The sequence below is a fragment of the Petaurus breviceps genome, unplaced genomic scaffold, assembly GCF_028583685.1.
Source record: "Petaurus breviceps papuanus isolate PSGF00001 unplaced genomic scaffold, PetGlider_PUasm1.0 76, whole genome shotgun sequence".
NCBI classification, from domain to species: domain Eukaryota; kingdom Metazoa; phylum Chordata; class Mammalia; order Diprotodontia; family Petauridae; genus Petaurus; species Petaurus breviceps.
In genome coordinates, this window is record NW_027186473.1 from 48,977,272 (window position 1) to 49,002,134 (window position 24,863).

Below are 24,863 nucleotides of genomic sequence, written 5' to 3' on the forward strand. Positions count from 1 at the left end.
AAAACTGGGAACCAAGGCTAAAAGAGGGAGAACCTGGAGATTTGGAAAGATGTTTGCAAGGAATACCCATAGAACCAGGCAAAGAACTGGCAGGAGTATGCAGGAGAGGCTGGGTCCTGTGAACAAGTTATCGCCTTATGTGTAAAAGTAGGGATAAGCTGCTGGAGGAAAGAGCTCGGATAGCTAGGGAGTCAGTTGGTTTGCCTTAGGATTCTTCTGTGTCACAGCATTCAGAAGAGCAAACTAGAGGGACTCATGTGGTCCAGGAGCAAGCTACTGTTCATGTAGCTAAAAGGAAGCAAAAAACTAGCAGAACGAATGTGCATGCAGCTTTTGTACAGTCTGGGCAGAGTTGCCCTGAAAGCTTCCAGGAGAATGTGTGTGAGGAGAATGGAGCAAGGTTAGATGAGGAGTCTTCTAATGTAGAAGCTCTCCCCATACGAAGAAGAAGACAGGAGAACCATCGAGGAAAAACAGAGTCCAGGGAGATAATTGAGGATTTCACTCAACAGGAGATCACTGATATATTGAGTAGATTTACCCAAAGAATGGGGGAGTCTTTAGTGTCTTGGATAGTAAGAATCACTGATGAAGGCGCCGGAGGAATAACACTGGACAGTGAGGACTGTTTAAAATTCATAAGTATCAGTCAGAATCCTTTTGTACACCAGGCTTTTAGGGATCACCATATGCAAGGAGGAAATAACAAAATGAGTCTTCTAGCTTTAGCTGCAGAAGGTTGCAAAAAGCAATATCCAACTGAATCTATGTGGCCTAGGGGAGACAGACCCTGGTACTCACTTAGAGACTGTATGAGAAAACTAAAGGAGGAGGTAATGAAAACTGCTATCCTGATTGGAGATGCAAATGCATATTATGATACCCCCCTAGGAGTTCCTCATAGAAATATCATAGTGAAGACGGCTCCTCCTGCATATAAGCACCTAATTCTGACTCTATTAATTGGAGAAATAGGGCACCCTCTTTCAGAGGTGCTGAATAAGATTTCACAATTAAGCGATTTAGGGGAATGGGAAAAAGACAAATTGCCTTGAGAGAGAAGAGTAAACAGCCAGAGGATTCAGAGACAAAATAGACCTACAAGAAGGGAACTGTTTACTGCTCTATTAAGAGCAGGGGTGGACTTTAGAAGAATAGATGGTATTCCAACTGAAGAGCTGCATAAGCTGTACCAAGAAAAGGTACTTAGCATTAGAATGAACAGGGAAGCAGGAACCACCCCCGCAGGTATTTCTGAATCTGAATCTTTGTATCCAAGTTTGCCCCACCTTCAGGGGGAATAGGAGATAGGCCAAGCCCCAGCCCAGATAAAAGAAATATGCAGAAGAGATTGCAGACCCCATATTGGTTTAACAATATATTGGAAGAATGGATCAACTACTGTGACTAGGGCACTGATTGATACTGGGGCTGAGGCCACACTTATCTATGGAAACCCTGATAAGTTTAAACATGAAACTCCTATTACCATCACAGGTCTAGGAGGCGCTGAAATATCAGCCAGACAGGTTAAAATAACAATGAAAATTGGGCAGTTACCTAAGAAGGAATATACTGTGGTTGTTGTACCCATTCCTGAATACATCATTGGAATAGATGTATTGAGAGGCATGACTCTGAATTTACCTGAAGGAAGATACCAATTTGCTGTGAGGAAGATAGGAATTAATACAGTTTTAGTGGGAAAACTAAAAATGGACCCAATCACTTTACCTGAACCTTCTGAAGTAATTACTTTAAAACAGTATCGTGTGCCAGGTGGGCAAGATGAAATTACCACTACTATAAAGGAATATGTTGAAGCAGGAGTGTTAGTCCCTACTACCACAAGATGGAATAATCCTGTCTGGCCAGTAAGAAAATCAGATGGGACATGGAGAATGACTGTGGATTATAGACAGTTGAATAAGGTGACTTTGTATGCTGCTGTTCCAGATACCATCACCTTAATAGAAAGGATCCAGAAATCTGATGGGACTTGGTATGCAGTTATTGACTTGGCAAATGCCTTCTTCACCATCCCAATAGACCCTAAACAATGGGACCACTTCGCTTTCACTTGGCAGGGTAGACAATATACTTTTACTCGCTTGCCACAAGGGTACATACATAGCCCCACTATTTGTCACAGGATTGTGGCTGAACAGTTGGATGAATTAAAGCTACCTGGTGTACAGCTTACCCACTACATTGATGATATCATGATACAGGGAAAAGATGCGAAAGTAGTGGAAAGGAGTTTGACCTTTCTAATTGAGCATATGAAAAGTAAAGGGTGGGAAATTAACCCTGCAAAGGTTCAAGGACCAGCTCAGAATGTGAAATTTTGGGGTATATAATGGAACAAGGGGCTAAGGGAGATTCTTCCTCAAGCCCGACAAAAGATTCAGGGTTTTCCTACCCCTACCAATAAGAAGGAGGCCCAAAAGTTCATAGGATTGTTTGGATACTGGAGGCACCACATTCCACATTTGGGACAGATTTTAAAACCTTTATATAGAGTCACACGGAAGAAATATGAATTCGATTGGGGACTTGAGCAGAGTAAAGCTTTTGAAGAAGCCAAGGCTGCCATACAATTGGCCCTAGATTTGTGGCCCATGCAAAATGGTCCAGTGGAAATGCAAGTGACTGTACAAGATGATTATGCAAACTGGAGCTTATGGCAAAAACAACAAAGCCGAAATGTACCTTTGGGATTTTGGTGTAGGAAACTCCCTTCATCTGGAGTCCAGTATACACCTTTTGAAAAGCAGTTGTTAGATGCATATTGGGCTTTGGTGGAGACTGAACAACTGACTGTGGGCCATGAAGTGCTATTAAGACCTGGAATCCCAATTATGACCTGGGTAATGAGTACCCCAACTTCTCACAGAATTGGACATGCCCAAGAGGCTAGTATAATCAAATGGAAGTGGTATATTCAAAATAGAGCGAAAACAGGCAAAAGCGGAGTCTCTGCTCTACATGAATCTGTAGCAAACATAGAAATTGAGAGGAATGACACACCCCCTGAGCCAAAGCAACAGTTGGTACAGTCCACTGTAAAATGGAATGAGGGATATGATGTATTAACTGAGGAACAAAAGAGACATGCATGGTTTACTGATGGGACAGCAAAATATTTGGGGCAAAAAAGACATTGGAAAGCAGTGGCCTATAACCCATGTACTAGAAGGACTTTGGAAAGTACTGGGATAGGTGCAAGTAGCCAATATGCTGAACTTATGGCAGTATATCAAGCCATCAAAATAGAACAAGGAGGACAGTGTCATATATTCACTGATTCATGGGTGGTAGCTAATGGGTTAGCTACATGGATGCCCATGTGGAAAAATGAAAATTGGGAAATTCATGGGAAACAAGTCTGGGGCAAAGAATTATGGGAAGATATCTGGAACATGTCTTTGGTCACTGACTTGTCAGTTTTTCATGTAGATGCTCACGTGGCCCCCACCACACCAGAATGTGAGTACAATGCTCATGCTGATCGACTGGCAAAGATTGCTACTGAACGTATTGTCCCTACTTTGACAACAACTGATGATCTGGTATTAGCAAAATGGGTCCACCAAACAGCAGGCCATTTGGGGGTCCAGGCCACACACCAGTGGGCACAAGATCACGGTATTAGTATCTCTCATTCACTGTTAAAACAGATAGCAGAAGAATGTCATATATGTCAATTGGAAAAGGAGCGAACTGTTCCTCGGGTAGTAACTGGAGAGATAGCAAGAGGAAAAGTCCCAGCTCAAATCTGGCAAATAGATTATATTGGTCCACTACCACTAGATAAAGGATGCAGATTTATATGTACTTGTGTTGACACCTATTCAGGTGTACTAGTGGCTTGTCCTTATAAGAGTGCAACCCAGAAAAACACTTGTAAAACTCTAGATATCACAAGTCTATATTATGGAACCCCAATGCAGATTCAAAGTGACAATGGATCACATTTCAAAGGCAATGAAATGAAGAAGTATTGTATACTAAACAATATAGAATGGATATATCATATTTCATATTATCCAGAAGCATCTGGGTTATTTGAAAGAATGAATGGATTACTGAAAGAACAGTTGAGGAAGTTAAGTTCCAATAATTCTTATCAATATTGGAAGGATAATTTGTTCATGGCTTTACATAATTTGAATAATAGACCATTGGGAGGAAGTACACCTCTAGCCAGAATGATGACCCTAAATCTGCAAATTAGAAAACAACAAACACATAAGATCCCAAATATTGAGTATTGGACCTTGAGGCCAGATGTCCCAGCACTGTACCCAGGAACACCTGGTTCGGTGGGGTATGATTTACATTGTTTAGAGGACTTTTGGTTGGACAGAAAAGAAATAAGAAAAATCTCCACTGGCATATACATAAGAATCCCTAAAAACCACTTTGGACAGATTTTACCCAAATCAGGATTAGCAGCTCAAGGAATACATGTATTGGCTGGAGTAATAGATTCTAATTATCAAGGAGAAATTGTAACATTCCATAATTTAGGTGAAGGGCCCATACAGATTCGTAAAAATGATAGGATAGTTCAAGTGATTATCATTCCTTGTAAAACAATACCACTTGTAAAAACTGACCCTCCTTCCAAAATAACTGTCAGAGGAACTGAAGGATTTGGTTCTACTGATAGAATAAAATCAGGAGCTAAAGAATGGGTAAAACAGAAGCCAGATGATGTTCCAAAGGCTGCAGAAATTATAGCACATGGGAGGGATAAAACTGTAACTATTGTTTATTCTGGAGAAGATGATTACAAAATTGTACCCTTAACTCATTTATTCTACTGTACGTGAGGCTACAATAGTCTGGTTATTGTCTCTTTGCTTCTTCTTGACTTTTTGTCTGTTCACCTTGTTTGCTAGATTTGTTTCCGCAGGCTTGGTACCCTCCATCTGTAGATGCCTGATAGCTTAAGCTGGATGTCACCCCCTGTCTGCAACTGTGATGTGTCACCCTTGGACCTGGCATCAAGCATATTAAGAACTGACCTCTCAAATGGGACCCCTTGGGACAGGGACAGCTCTACATCCGATTTCAGCAGCAAGTAGCCATGAAAGAAGAGACCTTTGCCCCTTACCCCAAGATTTTGGGGCCCCATTTGTTCGGGGTGGGGGGAATGATGGGGAGCTTCTGCTCAAGCCCCACCCTAAAATATGGTTTTCTGTGTTTATTGTGTGCTATCCTTGTTATATTGTTGTGAAATTCTGTTGACACCAGTTATTCCTAATGTATTTTTGCCAAGTAAGGGACATGAAAGATCTTGGGGCCGAATGTAAGGGTTATGGGATTTAAAGATCTTCCATGCCCCGTTGGACTTGCTGACGTAGCAGGAAGGGGTGGGGCAAGAGGAAGCGGAAGCCAAGCTGGAGTTCCTGCAGTGGCTAGCAGTGGTGGCGATGGCAGCAGCAGTAGCGGCTGCAGCAGCAGCAGAAGCAGTGGCAGCAGAATGCAAATCCCTTTTTGAGTCAGCCAGAATTTCTGCTAAGGACTCCTGCTGAGGACTTCCAGGAGCTGGAGCTGCTGGGAGCATGCTTCCTGGATGCTGGGTGGTTGCTGTGAGTGGGGAGAGGAGGACCTTTGCCTGAGGTAGCCTGTTCTGTTTTAAAGGCTTGAGAATGTGCATGCTTTCTACTTTATCTACCTGTGACAATTTCATAACTACTCTGACGGCTTTGACTTTCTGGTTTTGGGGCTCAGTGTTTTGGTATTTTAATAAATGTTCCAGCTTTATCACCCATATAGAAAGCCTGATATATTTTGTGATTGATGACTACATCAGTATATTTGTAATTTCCATAGGCATTGTGAATATTGCATTGCTGATATACCCACATCTCTCCATTTTGTACTTTGCTGAAATATAGGTTAACTATAGCTATTACATTCTCCTGATCTAACAGTCTACTAACCCTGTTTAAAAAGGAAATGAGGTAAGTTTGACATTTGGGGACCTATACTGGCTCTTTATCATTCTTACTTCTTTTTCTAAACATTTGCAAAACATTTCTTTAAGAGTATCCAGCAGAATTTTGTCACAAATTGAAATGAAGTTCAGGTCACTGGCCTGGAGTTCAGAAAAACTTCAGTTTCACTTTTTTTCAAAATCAGGGCAACATTTTCATTGTTCCAGTCCTGGACTGTTTCTACTGTTCTCCATCATCTTTCAAAGACCGCTCCTGTAGATAAATAATTGCATTAGTCTATTTTTTCTGTACCCTAGGATGCAGTATTTCTGGGCCTGGTGACTTAAATGCATTGAGAATGCTTACATACTTTCTTGTTATCTCCCAGCTTACCTTGGTTTTCAACTGTCTTCATTTTTTTTCTTTTTACCCTCCCTTCTATTCACCTTAAAAAAGAAAAAAGACAAAAAATAAGGATTAACATACTAGTGGGGTCCCTGGAGTTATATATTTGCCTCAATCTTTTAGGACTACCTCAAGACCCCAAGGAGAGACCTCCAGTCTCTGGAGATCCAGCCCGTAAAAGTGGATATTGTGAAACATTCCTAAAAGGATCAGTCCATTTTCCTGCATTACCTAGTCTAGGGAATATGACTGTATTTTGAAAACTGAATGCTACAGGATCATGATTCTTCTTTTATATAGTAGAAGTAAAACGTATAGAAGGTTGGACTGAATGTCTAATAGTCAACAAGCATTTATTAAGTGCTTATTATTTGCTAGGCTCCATAGTAAGCTCTGGGGAAAGAAAGGCAAAAACAGTCTCTGCATTCAAGGGTTTCATATTGTAATGATGGAGACAAATATAACTAACTAGGCACATACAAGAAATATGAAAATAGATGGAAGGTAAATTTCAGAGAGGTTGCTGGGAGGAATTAGAAAGGTCTCCTGTAGAAATTAAATTTTATTTTTTCAATGAATGAAAATAGATTTTCTCTTTCTCCCACTTCCCATCCACCCCATATTGATAAAAAAAGAAAGATTTTGTGGATGGTTGTTGATGATGGCACCCTTGACAGAAATAGCAAAGTTGGAAGAGGGGTGGATTTTGGGGAAAAAATAATGAATTCTGTTTCAGACATGTCAAGTTTGAGAAGCTTATGAGTCAGCCAATTCAAATGTCCTGTATATAGTTGATAACATAGACCAAAAACTCAGGAGAGAAACTTGAGCTGGATAAGGGATGTTTGAGAGTTCTCTTAATAGAGGAATTGAACTCACAGAAGCTAATGAGGTCACCAAGAGGGAATGTGAAAGGAGAAAAAAGAAGAGGGCTCAGGACAGAGCCAAGGCTAACCTCCAACAGGGACATTCTTTTTGGCATGAGAAATTGATGGACAAGAAATTAAGTTTGATTTTCTATCTGAATTAGAGTCCTGAAAGATTGATCCCTTTTCTTCTAGATGCACCAAGTTGTGACTCCTGATATTTGCCTTCCTGCACATGGGAAAAATTTTGGTAAGCTCAGAATGTAGATTTCATCATCTATTTTGTCATCACTTTCTGCTTTAATTTTAAGAATCATCCCAGTTGTTATTTTACATCTTCCATAGCTAAGTATTTGGAAGTTGGTTATCCATTTTAGGGGTAGGTCAGAGCTCTTGCTTCATTTCCTTTTCTTTCCTTTTTTTAAATTTGTTTGTTTTTGCTTTTTGGTGGGGGGAAGACAGGGTGATCAGGTTTAAGTGACTTGCCCAAGGTCACATACCTAGTAAGTGTTAAGTGTCTGAGGCTGGATTTGAACTCAGTTCCTCCTGACTCTAGGACCAGTGCTCTATTCAACTGTGCGACCTAACTAGCACCCCTCCCTTTTCTTTCCTGTTGCCCATCTTATGACTCATTGGTCACTCTACCCTAGAGTTATACCTAGGTTAGGGAACTCAGGCTTTATCCTGAGGGTCTAAATTTTGGGAGTGCCCGTAAAATTTGCTGGTCTTCAAACCTGAAAAACAACTAGTCTAGCAAACTAGCCAACTAGTCAAGCAAAAAAAAAAAAGCCAAAACAAAACTAGTCTAGAAAGAGTAGTTGGTGCAGATAGTGTCCACTCAATGGCATGGCGTTCCAGCCTCCACAACACTGTCACCCTGCCCTATATGGACAACTGCTCAGTCTGGTCCTTATTCCCATTCTGACTCCCTCCAGTGGTATATTTTGGGGGTTTGCCCAGGCATAATTTGTATAGCTTGTCTAAGGGATAAAAGTTGCTAGTTACATCTCTAGCTCCAGCAAAGATGAGTGCTCTGAATAAGTCTGATTTTGGGGAGGAAGGTGAAGCTCTTCACTTGTTGTGGGATAGGCAGTATAAGTAGAGTAGAAAGAATTTGAATCCAACACCAGGGGTATAATCTGGGCTCTGCCATTTACCAACTATATGACTTTGGGTAAATCATTCCCCACTCTGAGCCTCAATTTTCCTCATGTAAAATGGGAATGATAATACACTGTATCCCTGTGAGGTTTGATGTGAGGATAAAATAGATAAAATATGCTCAAAGTATTTCATAACTTATAAAGTGGGAACATTGATTGAAATCAAATTTTGGGTCTGGATAGATTTCATTTGCTTACATAATTCTGGAATATTTTCACAATAAATAATCATTTCATCTCCATTCTAGATCTCCGAGCAAGATCGGCAATAAATAATAACCCGAAGAGCTCAATTTCAAGAAGGAGGGTCTTTTCAAGTAAGGTAGGAATCCTTTCCTAGTCATGAGATAGTGTTTGAGGTGAAGGTGGGGAATGTGGGAATGGAGAAGAAGGGAGAAACATCAAGGTAATCTGTGAGCTATAGCCAAGTGTAAATTTTGCCTGAGTTATCAATCAATCAACTATAAGTATTTGCTAATCACTTATTATGTGCCAAGCATTATGTCAAGGATTGGAGATACAAAGTAAAAACAAAACTAGGCCCTGCTCTCAGGAAGCTTACTTTCTAATGAAGTAAACTTCCTGATAGCATCATAGGCCATTTCCCCATAAATCTTTTAAAAATATTTTTTATTGCTATTCTTTAGTTTTTATATCCTCTATATTTACTTCCCAGTGTAGATGATCTTCCCATTCCTCCTAGGGAGCCCTCCTTTTTAATAAAAAATAAAAAAGAAGGGGAAAAACCAATTCAGCAAAACTAACCAACATATCAAAAGATTTTGACCTTATTGGAAGCATTCCATACTCATCATTCCCCACCTTAGAAAAGAATGGAGGGAGGTCCCTTCTACTGTGTAACCATCAAAAAGTTGCTTAACCTCTCAGGCAACTTTGTAAGTTATGAATAAGTACTCACCTGTATCAGAGAAGAGAGTTCCTACAAGATCCCTCTTCCAGCAAAATCAAAGGTACAGATGAGGAAACAAAAACAAAGATACTGAGACCTACACAAATGCTGATGATGATGTCGGTGATGATGGTTGGTAACTTTTCTTTGGGGGAGACTCTTAAGTATTCTGATTTTCTGGAAATGAGGAATAGAACATTATAAATTTGTGGTTATTAAAATGTCTGTTGTCCTGACAAAACTACCTCCATTCAATGACTTCTTTTGGGCCATCTCAGGGTAAAATCACATTTTTCAAGGTGTCAGCTACCTAATATGAGAAATTAATCAGTAAGACAGGTTTTACTCAGCCTCCTTCTAGTATCAGATAACAAGTGAATTTTTCTCAATGACCTTCCAGAGACAATGCATCCATCTTTGAGTTCAAGTAAATTATTTTAATGGTGAGAATTCCAGGTTCACTAGGAAGGGAATGCAATTTCATTGCCACCTGATAGGGAAAATTTAACACTCTGGAATGGTTTTCAAATCCCAATACATAGGTGGTCACTTGCCTTGTCTATTTGTAGAGCTGTTTCTATATGTTGTTTCTTTTCTTTTTCTTTTTTTGGCCTATCTTTCATATGTCTTCATTCTTTATCCATTCAAAATTGGATATTGCTTTTAGAGAATACTATAGATTTTGAATTTTATCTGACATGTTTCTTACAATTTCTCCCCAGCCCATTAATTTTCATTTTATCAAAATGATCACTAATATTGTTTTTCACTTTATAGAATTTTTAAATATTTGTATAACCTAATCTGTCCATCTTATTCCCAGTAATTTTCTTCTATTTTGACCCACAGATAAGATTTTCTCTCTCCTTTACATTTGGGATAAGTGGAATAAAATAGTTTCTGTTTTTCATAATGAACTTTGTAGAACTGAAAGCATTAAAAATTACATGCCATCCTAGATGGATTTGAGGTTCCTCTTTCAGGACTGTCCTGATGAATTTCTTGTAAGCCAGCCAATCTAATTGCTCTGATCACTTAATATAGTTTCAATTAAGATTCCTCATCACAGCACACAGAAGATACAGAGATTCTTCCAAGAGGTATCTCCACCATTACTTGCATGTGCCCCTCCCCCCAACCACCCTTGACCCTAAATCTTAGAGAATCTCAGGGAGAGATATGAAACCTTATGTCTAATCAGTCACAGAGCTCAGTGTTAGACTAGTGGTAATCAATCACTTTTTCCCAACTACCATGCTCAGGAACATGTCTGGTCCCGCAAAGGAAAGGAAGTCATGATGTTGGAGATAATTATTGGTTCATTCATTTGCCCATTCCAAATATCCAACAGATATTTATTGAGCCTCTGTTCTTTACAAATCCCAGCTCTGCAATTGGAGTATAGTTCTAGTTTCAAAAAATCATTGTTAATCAGATCAATTGGAATGATCAATCTTAATTTCTGAGAAAAGGTAATTAAATATAATTCCCTTCTCTCAGTAGAGAAGTAGGTGGGTGGGCTATGGGAGTGGAAGACTGCATATGCAATAAAATGAGGTAATTTTGATTTTGCTTAAATTGTTTTTCTTCATTATAATATGTTGGGGAGGGTAAGTTAGAAAATGGTAGTGGTTGTAAAAAACAAATGGTATCAATATAACTTTTTTTTTTAAAGGGGAGAAGATCAGTGTAAGAGATGTCAACTTTTGGATTTGGCTAATGTGGTCATTTACTTTTTAGGATTATGTAGATAAATATTAAGGGATTTTAAAAATCATTTTTAAAATGTATTCAATGGGTAGAAGCATATTGGGATAATTAATTTAAAATATTTATTATTTGAGAAATAAAAATAATAAACTAAAAAACTTGGGGAAAAGAGTATTACTAATAATTTTCAACTGCCAGATGAACTCCAAATTCTGTTTTCTCACAAGAAAATTTGCAACATGAGACCTGTCCACAGTTATCAACCTCCCAGTAAAAGGGAAAGGATAGCTGCTGGTAGGGATTATAAGAGAACAGAAACACCTACCTGCAGTAAAACAATCTTCTAAATAGAGTTTTTAGCATATAAGCCAAGAAACAAGAAATCAACTAGAAAGTATCTATTACTTTCTCATAGAATCAGAGCTAGAAAAGACCACAGAAATCTATAGAGTCCAGCCTCCTTATTTTATAAATAAGGAAACTGAGGCCCTGAGAGGTTGAGTGACTTGCCCACAGTCATACAGCTAGTAAGCACATGAGGAAAGATTCGAACCCTTGTCATTCTAAGTCCAAGGCCATTGCCCTCAGCACTAAGCCATACTGCCTCTCAAATCTTATTACCTGATTTGCAATGGGTAAACCCACTACTCAAGATTTTATTTAGAACTTAGGAATCTTGTTTAAAATTCTGTTCTAGAAGACAAAAAGGATTTCATTAATATCAGCCTGATTAATTGGTGTCATGCTTTCTTCTTTCTATTCTCCATTATCCTCTTTGTATGATTCTTAACTTTCTGACCATGCACACACGTTCATGCATAGAGTTACACACAATCTATCTCCTTTCTCTCTAATTGAATTTTTTGTCTCTTTGTTGGATGAACTCCCACCCAACACCTTCTCATCTTTTCCCTCCTTGCTGGTAATAAGATTCAGACTTCACATGGCATTTTGTTTTTCACCTTCTCAAGGCACTTAGTATGTAACACTGTATGTCATAGATTCATTTGTTTCTTATTCCCCTACTGGACAGTAAACTCCGTGATGCCAGAGAATATGTCTTTGCTAAAGTTTTTATCTCCCTGTGTGTCTTGCACACAGCTGATGTTTAATAAATGTTTGTTGAATGAACCTAATAATCTTTCATAATAACAACTGAAATTGATATAGGGCCTCGTAGTTTTGCAATGAGGTCACAATGGAAGGAGTGCTGAATTTGGAGTGAGAGGGCATCAGTTGGAATCCTGGCTCTCCTACTTAAAGCTTCTGTGACCTTCTCATTCAGTCCTCATAGCAACTCTGTGGTAAGGGCTCTACGACTAGAATTGTCATCTTTAGTTTTTCCTTTTGAATTTATTTCTAAATTAATGAGCACGTCTTTCCAATCCTTCCCATCACCCCAATTTAAAAGAAAGAGAAATCCTTACAACAAGTAGAGGATTTGAGTAGTAAAGCAAAACGAATTCCCATACCATTCATGTCCAAAAATGTGCGTCTCGTTCTGCATCTTGGGTTCGTCATGTCTCTGCGAGAGATAGGCAGTCTAGAGCATCACTGGTTCTCTGGAATCATGCTTGGTCACTGAATTGATGAGGGATCTGGGGTTCTTCAAAGTTGTTTGTCTTTGCAGTGTTGTTCTCACTCTCATTTTTTTAAAAGTGAGGAAACTGAGAGTTTAGGTGGCTTATGTGTATCACATGTTAACAGGTGTCAGAGTTGGGGTTGGAACCCAAGGCATTACTGACTCCAAGTCCGGTATTCTCAAGGCAATACTGAAATGGCTCTAGATGGAACTAAAACGTGCCTTATTCCATTTAAAGCCTCCAAATATTTCTGCTTACTCCATCCATTAGGCCACACTGTTTCAAGAGATGTAGTAACTGTTTTTTTATTCCTTCTCTAACCTAGACTCAGTCTGTTTTTGGCTTCTTTTGTTGTTAGTTTTTGGCTCCCCACTCCCTTTTCCCTCCTGGCCATAAGATTTAGTTTGGGCTTTTAAACTGAAACCAGGTGCTGCATATAACAAAGGCAAAGTAATAATCTGGAGAGGCTGTGTAGCCTCTGTGGAATGTGCTGGGTTCATGACTCAGGCTCTCCTGGCAAAGACAGCTCACTGAGCAAATCACAGAAGTAGGCGGCAAAGAGCCCAGACCAGGCCGATTTGGCCTTACCAGACCAGACAGAGCTTGTTCTGCTGGGGGGCTGGAAAAGGGCCTTGGAAATAGGCTCTAATTCAGCCTATATGCCTGAAGCCTAACACAGTTTTTAGTTTAGCTTTTTGTTCAATGCTGTTAAAAAAAAGTTTTAATTTTTTAAATTTATAAAATTTTATTTTCCCTAATTACATTAAAAACAAATTCAATTAACAAGCACTTATTTTTCTCCTCTCCTCAACCCCAATTTAAAAGAAAAAAGGAAAAGGAAAACCTCTGTAACAAAAATGTGTAGTCAAGCAAAGCAAATTCCCAGATTGTTCATGTCTAAAAAGGTATGTCTCATTCTACAGCTTTAATTCATCACTTCTCTGTCAGGCAGAAGGTAGCAATGTTCATTATCCATCTTCTGCAATCAGAGCTGATCATTGCCCTGATCAGAGTTCTCAAGTTTTTCAAAGTTGTTGGCCTTTACTATGTTCACAGTGAGTTATGCTCACTATGTAACCCCATTGTTTATCAAAATGTCTGGCACATGTAAGTGCTAAATAATGCTTTCCTTCCTCCCTTCCTTCCTTCCTTTCTGCCTTCCTCATTTCACTCTGCATCAGTTCATACAAGTCTTCTCAGGTTTTTCTGAAGCTATCCCATTTGTCATTCTTTATAACACAATGGTATTACATTACATTCATGTCATGAATTTATTCATCCATTCCCCAGTTGATGGACGCCCAGTTAATTTTCCATTCTTTGTCACTACAAAAAGAGTAACTATACTATAATATTATAAAGATATTCTATACCTATAGGCCTGATAGTTTTTTGAAAGATCTTCATGTGGAAAAAGGCTTAGTTAGACTTGTTTCGTTTTATTCTAAAGGGTGACAATTGGTACAACAGGTAGAAGTGATGAAGAGAGAAATTCAGTCTTGATGGAAGGAAAAACTTCCTAATTAGAACTGTTCCAAAGTAGATTAACTACCCAAGAAGGCAGTGGCTTTCCCCTAACTGGCAGTCTTTAAGCAGCCTGGCTGACTTGACTGGTGTACCACAGAAATAGCTGGCTGTTGAGGTACCTTCCTAATGTGAGATTCTTGAATTTTATGATTCTAGGCTTAGTCAGCTCAGCATAATACCTCAGGGACCAGGGGATGACTGGGAAAGAAAACTGGGCATTAAACTGGAGGGAAAGGGAAAGAGAAATGCTTCAAACCCTTAGGGGCCAGGAAGGTGGAGAAAAGATCTTGATGAATTCTGACTAACAATGAATAATAACATTATGTTGTATGGAAAATAACATACACATGAACACTTATTTTTTTTGAGACAACAGTTAGGTACTTCCCTTATATAGCCCTTGATGTGGACTCAGAGAACTAAGCTCAGTGTTTAACTGTGCTCCTTAGCAGCTGTAGAACCTTTGGTGAGAGGGCTGCCAAGCCCCTTTCAGGGCAGCTGATCCACCTTTGGTGTCTGCCTGGCATCATCTGTGGCTCCAAAAAGCTGTAGCATGAGCAGCAGCCACACTCTGGTAAACTGTCTCAGCAGATGGGCTAAACCAGGTTAAGTGAAACCAATGGGATTCAAACCCGTCAGTAAATTAGGGAGATGTCTACCCCAGGCATATGAAGCAGGAGGATGAGAACAATTTGTTCCAATGGCCATGAAGGTGGCTGAAGCAGGCACTGGGGAGTACGCAGAGCTTGGTGAGACATCAAAGATGCCAAGATCCATCGCTTCCCAGCTGTCTTGACTTTTGTCTTGTCACTGGACTTCAGAGACTCAGGAAGAGAGTGACGCTTACAACTTTATGCAACTCTGTCTCACTTGCATCCAATTCATATAGGAGTCAAGACATCACTCAATGATGTCATTGGTCCTCTTCAAATGCAAAGGACAAGCAACAATAACAACTTTCAGAAGGAGAATGAATTTTAAATGGCATAAATAGATTCTCCATTGCGCAAGTTTCTCTACCCCTCCCTTTTCCTTTTTCCTCCCCCCCCACCCATGCCAAGCAAAGGCAACTTCCCAAGGTTCGAAATACCAGCATAACTGCTCTCCATTTTATTCAGTGACAAATTAAGAACAGAGAAAATCAAAACATAGCATAATTCAAAATACAGCATTCACCAAGAGTAATTCCATAATTTCCAAGTACTACTCCACCCCTGGACATTACATTCATTTAGTCAATCACAAAGTCCCTCTTCTAAGTACTACTCCACCCCTAGGCAGTACATTCATTTAGTCAATCACAAAGCCTCTCTTCTCAAATGGAGATTAGTTTCCAATCATAAGCAAAGTACATTCATTTGGTCAGTCACAGAGCACAAAAAAGTCAAAAGTTTCCCACCCTTGGATTACAACTGAATAGGCCATCTACCCCCAGAGTTACAACAAGCTTAAGCACAGCACTTAATACCCAAAGAGAGGTCTTTTCTTCATCTTGACCTGAGGCAAGTTCTAAGTAATCTTTGTTCCTAGCGAGACAAAGCTTAGCAAGGCCACAAGACACATTGCCAGTGTCCTTATTAATCCATTCTTTGTCTGTAGAATAGTCCTAGGACCCCTGAAAACATTAGCAAAACCCTCTTCCAGGATTTCTGTAAACATACAACAAGAAAATCCTTCTTCAGGGCTTCTGAACCAACAGCAAGGTTCCAAAACCTCTGCAACAACAGCATTGGCCTTCACCAATGGGAGCAATTCATTCTCTGTCTGCAGAACAGTCTCTGAACCCCTGAACCAGCAGCAAGGTTCCAGGACCTCTGCAACAACAGGACTGTCCTTCACCAGTGGATGAATCTGGCAAAACAACATCAAAACAGACAGACAAAGTACCAGCATAACAGCCATGTCTCCTCAGTCCTTGGCAACTCTGGGTGGCAGCTCTCAAAAGTCCTAGGCAGTTCAAACTGTCCCTCAACAATCCTCTCTGTCTCCTCTCTCTGCCTCCATGATGCTGCTTCCAAAAAATTCTTCTGCCTCTCTCTCTGCTGGTGCCTCTCTAAATTCATATCACCAGCTCCTCCCAGTTCAGCCCTCTCTTTTCACGTCAGGGATCTTTAAATTCCATTACTATTATACCCCTCCCCCCATTTCCTACATCCCCCTTCCAACTGCTGTAACTATCCCTTAATTGCAGGAAAGGCCCTGTTCAGCTTTTTCATTAACTTCTACTTACCTGGAAAAATCGGGTCTTTGAAGGCCCCATGACTTCATAAATATTTATAGTGTGAACAGGCAGCACTCTAGTTATGCAAGAGAATGGACTCATTCAGTCCTTATTTATGACTTGACACTTGTGTGAGTGACACACGGCATTGGGGCCTGCCTTCCCCTCTACTTTACTGCAGCATGTTTGGGAAGTGATTATGTCTGCAGGCTAGATTTAGTTCTGTTTCTCTATCCCCACCCCCAGCTTCCCCAAACCCAAATCCAGCCAGATCCTGCGCTCTAAGAATTCTCAGATCTGTTCTGCACTTCTCTCTTTTCTGAAACTTATCAGATCCTAAGGGCTCAATTAGCATATGTATGCAAAGGACTCACATCCAGCTTTGGTCAATCACCTGACCTTCAGTCCTGCATCACCAACTGCCTACTGACCTCTTGAATATCTTCATGTCCTGTAGGTATTATAAATAACATATTCAAAATGGAAGTCATTATCTTACCCCTAACTTTCCTATTACTTCTAAGTGTGCTCACATTCTTCCAGTCACACAGATTCAAAACCTTGTAGTGACTCTCAGACTTTTCCCTTTCTCTACCCTCCCTCCCTCCTCCCAATCCCATCCAATCTGTTGCCAAGTTCTTTTACTTCTGCCTCCATATTTCTTGTATCTGTTGCCTTTTGTTCACTCCATGGACAGGCTACCACTTGTGTCCAGGCTCTCATTGCATCTCACCTGAATCATTGCAATAGCCTTGGAATTGCTTTTTTTCCCCTTCATCTCTAGTTTATTCCAATTCATCCCCTAAATAGTTGCCAAATTGATATTCTAAGTCACTGACCATACAATGTCATTCCTTGAGAAATTTCAGTGGCTCTCCGTTATTACCTTTAGGATAAAACATAAACTCTTCAGTTGGGCTCTTGCTATCCTGCCTCCATCTTCCTTTGCCAGACAGATTTGGCCTTACTCTTCCCTAATGTACCCTATGATCCAACCAAACTGACCTACTAGGTCTTACTTGTTCTTAAATGCCCTTGTCTTTGAAAAGCCTGTCATTCATGTCTGAGAATCTTCTCTCCTCACCATAGCTTTTTGTAGTCTGTCACTCAATTGTGACATCCTGTGGAGGCCTATTTGTATCCCCCAGCATTCTTCCCAAATTATGGCAGTGCAAGTAGCACTATCCTCACTTTATAGAAGAGGAAACTGAGTCTCAGAAAGATCAACTGTCTTGTGCCCTTAGCTAATAAATACCAGAACTTAATACATCTCTAGAAGGCTGTTAGTTGTTCAGTTCAGTTGTTTTCAGTTGTTTTCAGTTATGTTCAGCTCTTCCTTGACCCTATTTGGGGTTTTCTTGGAAAAGATACTGGGGTGGTTTGCCATTTCCTTCTCCAGTTAATTTTACAGATGAGGAAACTGAGGCAGAGTAAAGTGACTTGCCCAGGGTCACACAGCTAGTGTCTGAAACCAGATTTGAACTCAGAGAGATGACTCATTGACTCCAAGCCTGGAGCTCTGTGCTCTATGGTACCACCTAGCTGCAAAGGCATACAAAGTGATTTCCTCACAGCTTCCAGCAAGCTACAGTGTCAAGGGATCTCTCTCTCTACCTGTGCAGTGTGGGCAAATCACTTAGCCTCTCTAATGAGGAAGTTGGATTAGTTGACCTCAAGGGACCCCTTGAAGATTTAAATCTATAACTTGACCCTATGAAATGAGTAGTAGAAATATTTTTAACCCCATTTTGCATATAGCATCAGGAGAGTTGGAAGACAATGAGAACAAAGAAGAAAACACTGAAGCGTTCACAATTCCCTTTCCCCAGCCCAGGGAGCCAAATCACACTAGTAGGGATTTTGCTCATTAATAAACACAGAATTTGAGTGATTTACAGAGCTGCCTGATGGCAGTCTTCCTTGGGGATACCACTGATCAGGATCTCATAGGTACTCCTCTCTGGTGCCATGTTTTGTGGGGCTCAGGGAAAATGAGCTGAAATGGTCTGTGTGAGGATGTTGGCTAGACCTGAGTCAGAGAGTCTGATGATTCACAGGCCATACGTGAAGAACTAGAAAGGATTCAGACAACACAGAGTTTGAGTCCCTCAGTTTCACCAATGAGAGGAACTGACTTGCCCAAGGACACAGGTAGTAAGTAAGAGAGTCTGAATTAAAGATTTAAAACCAACATTTAGCTCCCTGCTTTCCTTGGCTCTCTCCTCCCTCTGAACACTCGGTCCCTTTGAGGAATGAACATTCACTTTCCTGCCTGTGGCCCTGGGAAGAAAGGGGACCAGCCTGTCTGACAACAGCCCTTCCATCAGCTGACCGGTTAAGGTGGAGTTACACTGTCTGCCTCCTTGCCTTTATAGCCTGCACATGTCCAAATGCAGACCAGGCTAGGCAGTGATGAGACCCTTCGGGCCTCACTGCTTGGCTCAGATTGGCTTGGCCACCTACTGTTTATCCTGAGCAGTGGTAGGGCCTGGCACTGAGGTCTGAGTTTCTGCCAGCTCTTTATTTTTAGAGACAGGAAAACGTCTGCTTTTTGGCAGCAGCCCTCACTTGGCATACACCAGGGGGAAAAAAGTTCAAGTGAGAGATTCCAAGCCCTAAATTCATGGCACGTGACATGGGCAATAGCTCTGTGAGCCTCTAGGTTGAATTCCTCATAAAGCCTAAAACCTCTGAGTTACTAGCCCCTCTGCTGAGATTTGTGATAGAACCCGCCTTCATTTTTACACCAGTGTTCTCATTGGTTGAGAAATCACAGGCCAGTTACTTTGGAAGTCTGAATGCCTCAGCAGGTCTGGATTATCACAGTCTCTCCATCCATCTGTCTGCCTGTCTACTGAGCATCTATTTATCTCAACCCTGTAGGCAGGGTAAAAAAAAAATCCCTCTGCCAGAATTGTTACTAGCCTACAACATTTCAGCAGCTCTCCTCAAGCTGACTGGAGTCATCATAGCAATGATAGGTGCCAGGCAGTGAACATCTGTAACTTGAAAATAGTCTTGTGTATTGTGTTGTCAATTTTTATTAGAAAGATCACTTGATACCAGCTTGATTCTGCTTTTATTTCATTTTAAGTCATATTAATGTTTCTTTTTTTTTTTTTTAAAGCAATCAGGGTTAAGTAACTTGCTCCAGGTTACACGGCCAGTTATTTCTGGGTGTGGTGCTAAGTATCTGAGCCCAGATTTGATCCCCAGGTCATCCCGACACTGGAGCCGGTGCTCTTACTCGCTGAGCCACCTGGCCACCCCATGTTTATTATTTTTACACTACAATTAATCCCCATTGAATTCTCTCTTTTAACAAATGAAGTAACTTGCCTTCTTTTAACGAAGAAAAGCAGTTAAGCAAATCAATTTTTGTCTCCTCTTTGCTAATATTTAGATCTTTATTTTTGGCATTAGTGCTTTACCTATGATTTTTAGTATTGTGGCAAATAATAGTGGGGAGAGAGGACATTTTTGTTTTATCCCTGTTTGTACTGGGAAAGCTTCTATAATTCTCCACTGAGAGCAACACTGGTTCTTGATTTAAATATAAGCTTTTAGTCATCTAGATAACAGGTTCTTCTGTGTCTACACATTTTTAGGACTTTAAAGTCAAAACCAAAAATTGCTGGGTTTGGATAGGGGAAGAAGACTGCCTTTTTAGACCAAAACTTCTGGGAAAACTGGAAGGGAATGTAATATTGTGTATAACATAGAACTAAGGGGATTCATGGTATGGTTAATCTAAAATGGGGAAATTAGGAAGATTAGCCTTGCCATGTTTCCCACCATAAATTTTTGTGCAGACTGGTCTGCTTGGGAGAGACTTAGGGTAATTTCATGGGAGACGGGCATAACAGGAGAGTAACAATTGATACATCAACCAAGGAATTCAAAGTGGGATGCACTTGTGGTTCCCGTGGAACGGACATTGTTAACTTTTTGTCGCAGGTAGGCTCAACAAAAACAACAAAAACAAACAAATGCCTCATATACCGGTCTAGGGGAAATTTTTTTCATTCTCATAGGGTTCTTAATCTTTACTTCTTATTACTTCTGCTTATCACCTTGATAATCCTATAGCAAAATAGCGCCATCCGTTTTTTGATCTCCTAGGGGAAGAATGATTACTTTGCATCTTTTCTATCTTGTAACTCATGCTAGGTGCTAGGTGAGTTCTCCTCTTTTATCCAGAACCCCCTATTTCCCAAACTCTTATCACTGTGGCTGACATCAAACATAGGACAAGACTTGGGGGGAGCAGCCAATTTCTTTATATGACAATAAGAATAAGCAGAAGCAAGGAGATGAGCAGAAAATGAATAAAGCGGTCCAGCTTGTTAGAAATAATAGCAGTTGATACAAAATGCTTGTTAGAAATAATAGCAGTTGATACAAAATAGTTTTGACCACAAGGGCAAGGCTGGCTCCCTTGCTCAGTCTCTTTTTCCCTTCTTGCAGACAGGAGAACAAAGTGATTTTGAATAAATATCTCAGTTAAAGGGGTAGCATCCTTCCCAACTCAGAAACGAGTAGGGAAGGACAGAGTCCATCTCATTCAATCATCACTCCGTCTGTGATTGGGTCTGGGTACGGGCAGGATCCTAATTGTTGCCCTAGCAGCCATGGCTTTGAACAGTAGCCACCAGTCTTTGTCAATAGAGGCAGAGGAGCACATATACTGGACTCTGCTAACTGAAGACATGGGAGGTGACCCCTCTTGACTCAGCTTCCTTTCCCCCTGTGCCTCATTCTTCCTAAACTCAGTCTCCATTTTCACTACAAATTCATCACCTCCTCCCTTCCTGCTGTCCTAGGTCATCACTTCTGCTCACTTTATTCCCTTCAAAATCATTTTTTTGGAGGGGGGAAGGCAAGGTAATTAAGGTTAAGTGACTTGCCCAAAGTCACACAGCTAGTAAGTGTCAAGTATTTAAACTTAGGTCCTCCTGAGTCCAGGCCCAGTGCTCTACTCATTGTGCCACCTAGCTGCCCCCTTCCCTTCAAAATCTTGACCCTATAGTTAAGCAGTTCAACTTTACACCTTCTTTATCTTTGAGTACCATAGTTCCTTGTCCCCTGGTCCTATTATTCTGTATCTTGAATTTATCACCTCTCTGTTCAAAAGTTCTTTGTGATATGCTTGACCCATGGTTGATCATTGCATTGGCCAGAGTTCTTAAGTCTTTCAAAATTATTTTTCTAATAATGTTGTTATACAAGTTGTTCTTTTGGTTCTATTCACTGTACCAGTTCACAGAAGTCTGTCCAGGTTTCTCTGAACCTGCATTATTTCTTATGGTACAATAGTATGTTGTTATATGTATAAACCATAATTTGGTCAGCTAGTCCCCAATTCCTGGGCATCCTTTTAATTTCCAGATCTTCTTTCCCTGACTTTCAGTCTCTCCTTATCCAGTGGCTCCTTTCTTTCTGCTTATAAGCACCAACCTCTCTGGGCCTCAGTTTCCGTAAGATGAGGGAAGGGGTTTAGACTTGATTTCTAAAGTCCCTTTCCTCTATAAATTTACAAACCTATGATGCTATGCTCGGATTTCTTTTTTAAAGACAAACAACTCCTCCCCACCCCATGCAAACCTTCAACTTAATTCTGCTATACCCAAAGCTATCATGCATTGCTTTCCTTTTCTTCCCTTCCATGGCCAAACACCTAGAATAAGCTTCAGATTGCTTGCATAGATACCACTTATTAACTTCGCAACTTTTTGCTCTCCGGTTTCTGTTTTCACCACTCAACTGAAACTGCTTTTCCCAAGGCTACCAATGATTTCCAAATTGCCAAACCCAGGGACGTTTTCTCAAGAAGTTGGAACTTACCTGCTTCTTACCGCAAGTGTAAAATACAAACTTTTGTGGCTTCTAGAGCCCAGCCTGACTTGGCCCTTAGCAGATTTCTTGCATGCTACTCTTCTTCAGCCCAATGGTTTCAGCCAAACTGCCCTACTTACTGCTTCCTGTATCTCCCAACTCCATGACTTTGCTTAGGCTGCCCCTTATTCCTGGAATGCCCTTCACTCTTGCTTTCATCTAAAAATCCTCTTTTGTTTCAGTTGTTTTTTTTCAGTCACATCTGACTTTTCATGACCCCATTGGGGTTTTCTCGGCAGAGATACTGAGTGGTTTGCCATTGCTTTCTCCAGCCTATTTTACAGATGAGGAAACTGAGGCAAACAGGGTTAAGTGACTGGTCCAGGGTCACACAGCTGGTGTCTAGGTCATATCTGAAATCAGGGAGATGAGTCTTCTTAGCTCTAGACCCCACACTCTGTGCACTATGGCACCACCTAGCTGCCCCACAAAATCCCTGGTGCCTTTTCCTATAGAAAGTCTTTTCTGCTTCCCCCAGTGGCTACTTGGTGTGTATTTTGTATTGATCCATTTGTGCATGTTTGCCTCCAATAGAATGCAAGCACCTCGATGTCATTTTTGTCAGTTTATTCCAAACCCCTAACACCAGTGGCTGCATACAGAAGGAGCTTAATAAGTACTTGTTGAATGAATGAATTTAAATGCCTTTTAAAAAAAAGACATAATGAAGAAGGAAGGAAGAAGAAACATCCATATAACAGAAATCTAGCACTGGCTTTGGAACCAGAGGGCTGGGTTCAAATTCTGACATTAGCACTTACCACTTACCTTTGGCAAGTCATGGATATTTCTGAACTTCATTTTCCTCATAAACAAAGTAAAGATTTGGGGCTCAGATGATGATCCTAATTTCTCCCAGACTTCTAAATGCTATGATCTGAAAGAAGACTATAAGCTCCCTGAAGACAGGGACCTTGTTGAACAAACTTTGTATCTCACCATAGAGAGAGCACAAACTTTGGAGCTCTAGAGGTCATAGACTCTAATCCAACTCCTAACTCTTTATGATTACTATCTCATTTGACCCTCACAACAACCCCAGAAGGTAAGTGCTATTATTATTATCATCCCCATTTTACAGATGAGGAAACTGAGGCAAACTGAGGTTAAGTGACTTGTCTAAGGTCAAATAGCTAAAAAGCATCTGAGGCTGGATTTGAACTCAAGTCTTCCTGACTCTAGACCTGGCCTTCTAGCCATTGTACTACTTCACTGTCTGACTGTGTGATCTCGAACCAGTCACTTAACCTTAGTTTCCTCATCTGTAAAATGAGGAAGTTGTACTAGATGAACTCTGACATTCCTTCTAGCTCTGCATGACCTTGAGCTTATATCCCAGGGCTCTGACCTTATCAATATTTAATTATGTTTGTTGAATTAAATGGCAGGCTGCAGGTTAGACTATTACAAAGAGAGAACTTTTTGATAAAAAAAAAATAAAATAAAAGGGGAGTCTAGGTAGCACAGTGAATAGAGCACTGGCCCTCCCTGGAGTCAGGAGGACCTGAGTTCAAATCCAGCCTCAGACACTTAGCACTTACTAGCCATGTAATCTTGGGCAAATCACTTAACCCCAATTGCCCTGCCTTCCTCCCTCCAAAAAGAAAAAAGAAAGAAAGAAAAAATTAAAACACTGATAATTGTTTTATCTGATTAAAAAATGGTTCAGATATAGAGTGAAGTAAGCAGAAACAGAAAAACACATATACATTGACACCATAAATGTAAGTGGGCGAAAAAAATGAAGTCTAACATCATGTATTTTTTAAAATTAATTTCATTTTTTTTAATGAACAAAAATCTATTTTCTCTCCACCCACCCTCCTATTGGGAAAAAAAGGAGACAAAAGCCTTGAAACAAATGTTCATGGTTGAAGAATATATCTTCCTACGTTAGTCATTGTCCCTTCCCCCCACCCCCCATTTATGATAGATCATTGCTTGATCAAAGTTGTTTGTCTTTCAAATGTTAGTGGTTTAAAAAAAAAATTCTGAGCTCAGATTTTCTGATATACTTTCTTAAAGTGGAAGGCTATGCCTTGCAGAAAAAGTGAAGATGCCCTCCCACTCACAGAAATTCACATCCCAAACCCTGTGGCTTTCATTTTGACTTGATTTGTTGCCTCAGTGGGATATCATAGGAGCAGAGGTCTGGAAGTGAAAGGAACCTCAGAGGACCTCTAGTTTGACTTTTGTATTTTATAAATGAGAAAGCTTGGAGGTTAAGTTACTACGTGTCAGAGGAGGAATTTAAGCACAGGACCTTTGACTGTGAAGTCAGTGTGCTTTCCTCTGTCCAGACCAAATTGCCTTCCTAGCTTCATCCTGCCTTTCTGCCTGTAGCTTATCTGGCCATCTCCATAAACTCCATCAAGTACTTTTCAAAATGTGGCCTCTGAGTTTCCTCTGGATGGTCTTTGGGTGGTCTTTCCCAGTACAAATGCATTTAATATGACAATGTTTATACTTTGTTTCTGGAATGAGTTAATAATTTACTTATGAATCTTAATAAAAACCAGACATCACTTGGGCATCTCTTCAATATTAGTGCCACTGATGGTTAGTAAGGATTGGGGGGTGTTTGCATATGTGTGTGTGTGTGTGTGTGTGTGTGTGTGTGTGTGTGTGTGTGTGT

General features: G+C 40.3%; 1 protein-coding gene across 1 annotated transcript in view; it reads left to right on the forward strand.

Annotated features, from left to right (window-relative positions):
- The window catches only part of CUNH4orf51 (chromosome unknown C4orf51 homolog), a 90,767-nt gene that overhangs the window by 51,453 nt on the left and 14,451 nt on the right, over positions 1-24,863 (forward strand). Inside the window, exons 4-5 of the mRNA XM_069105009.1 lie at positions 7,415-7,469; positions 8,631-8,704. Coding sequence (XP_068961110.1) covers positions 7,415-7,469; positions 8,631-8,704 — 129 coding nt within the window. The remainder of the gene's footprint in view (positions 1-7,414; positions 7,470-8,630; positions 8,705-24,863) is intronic.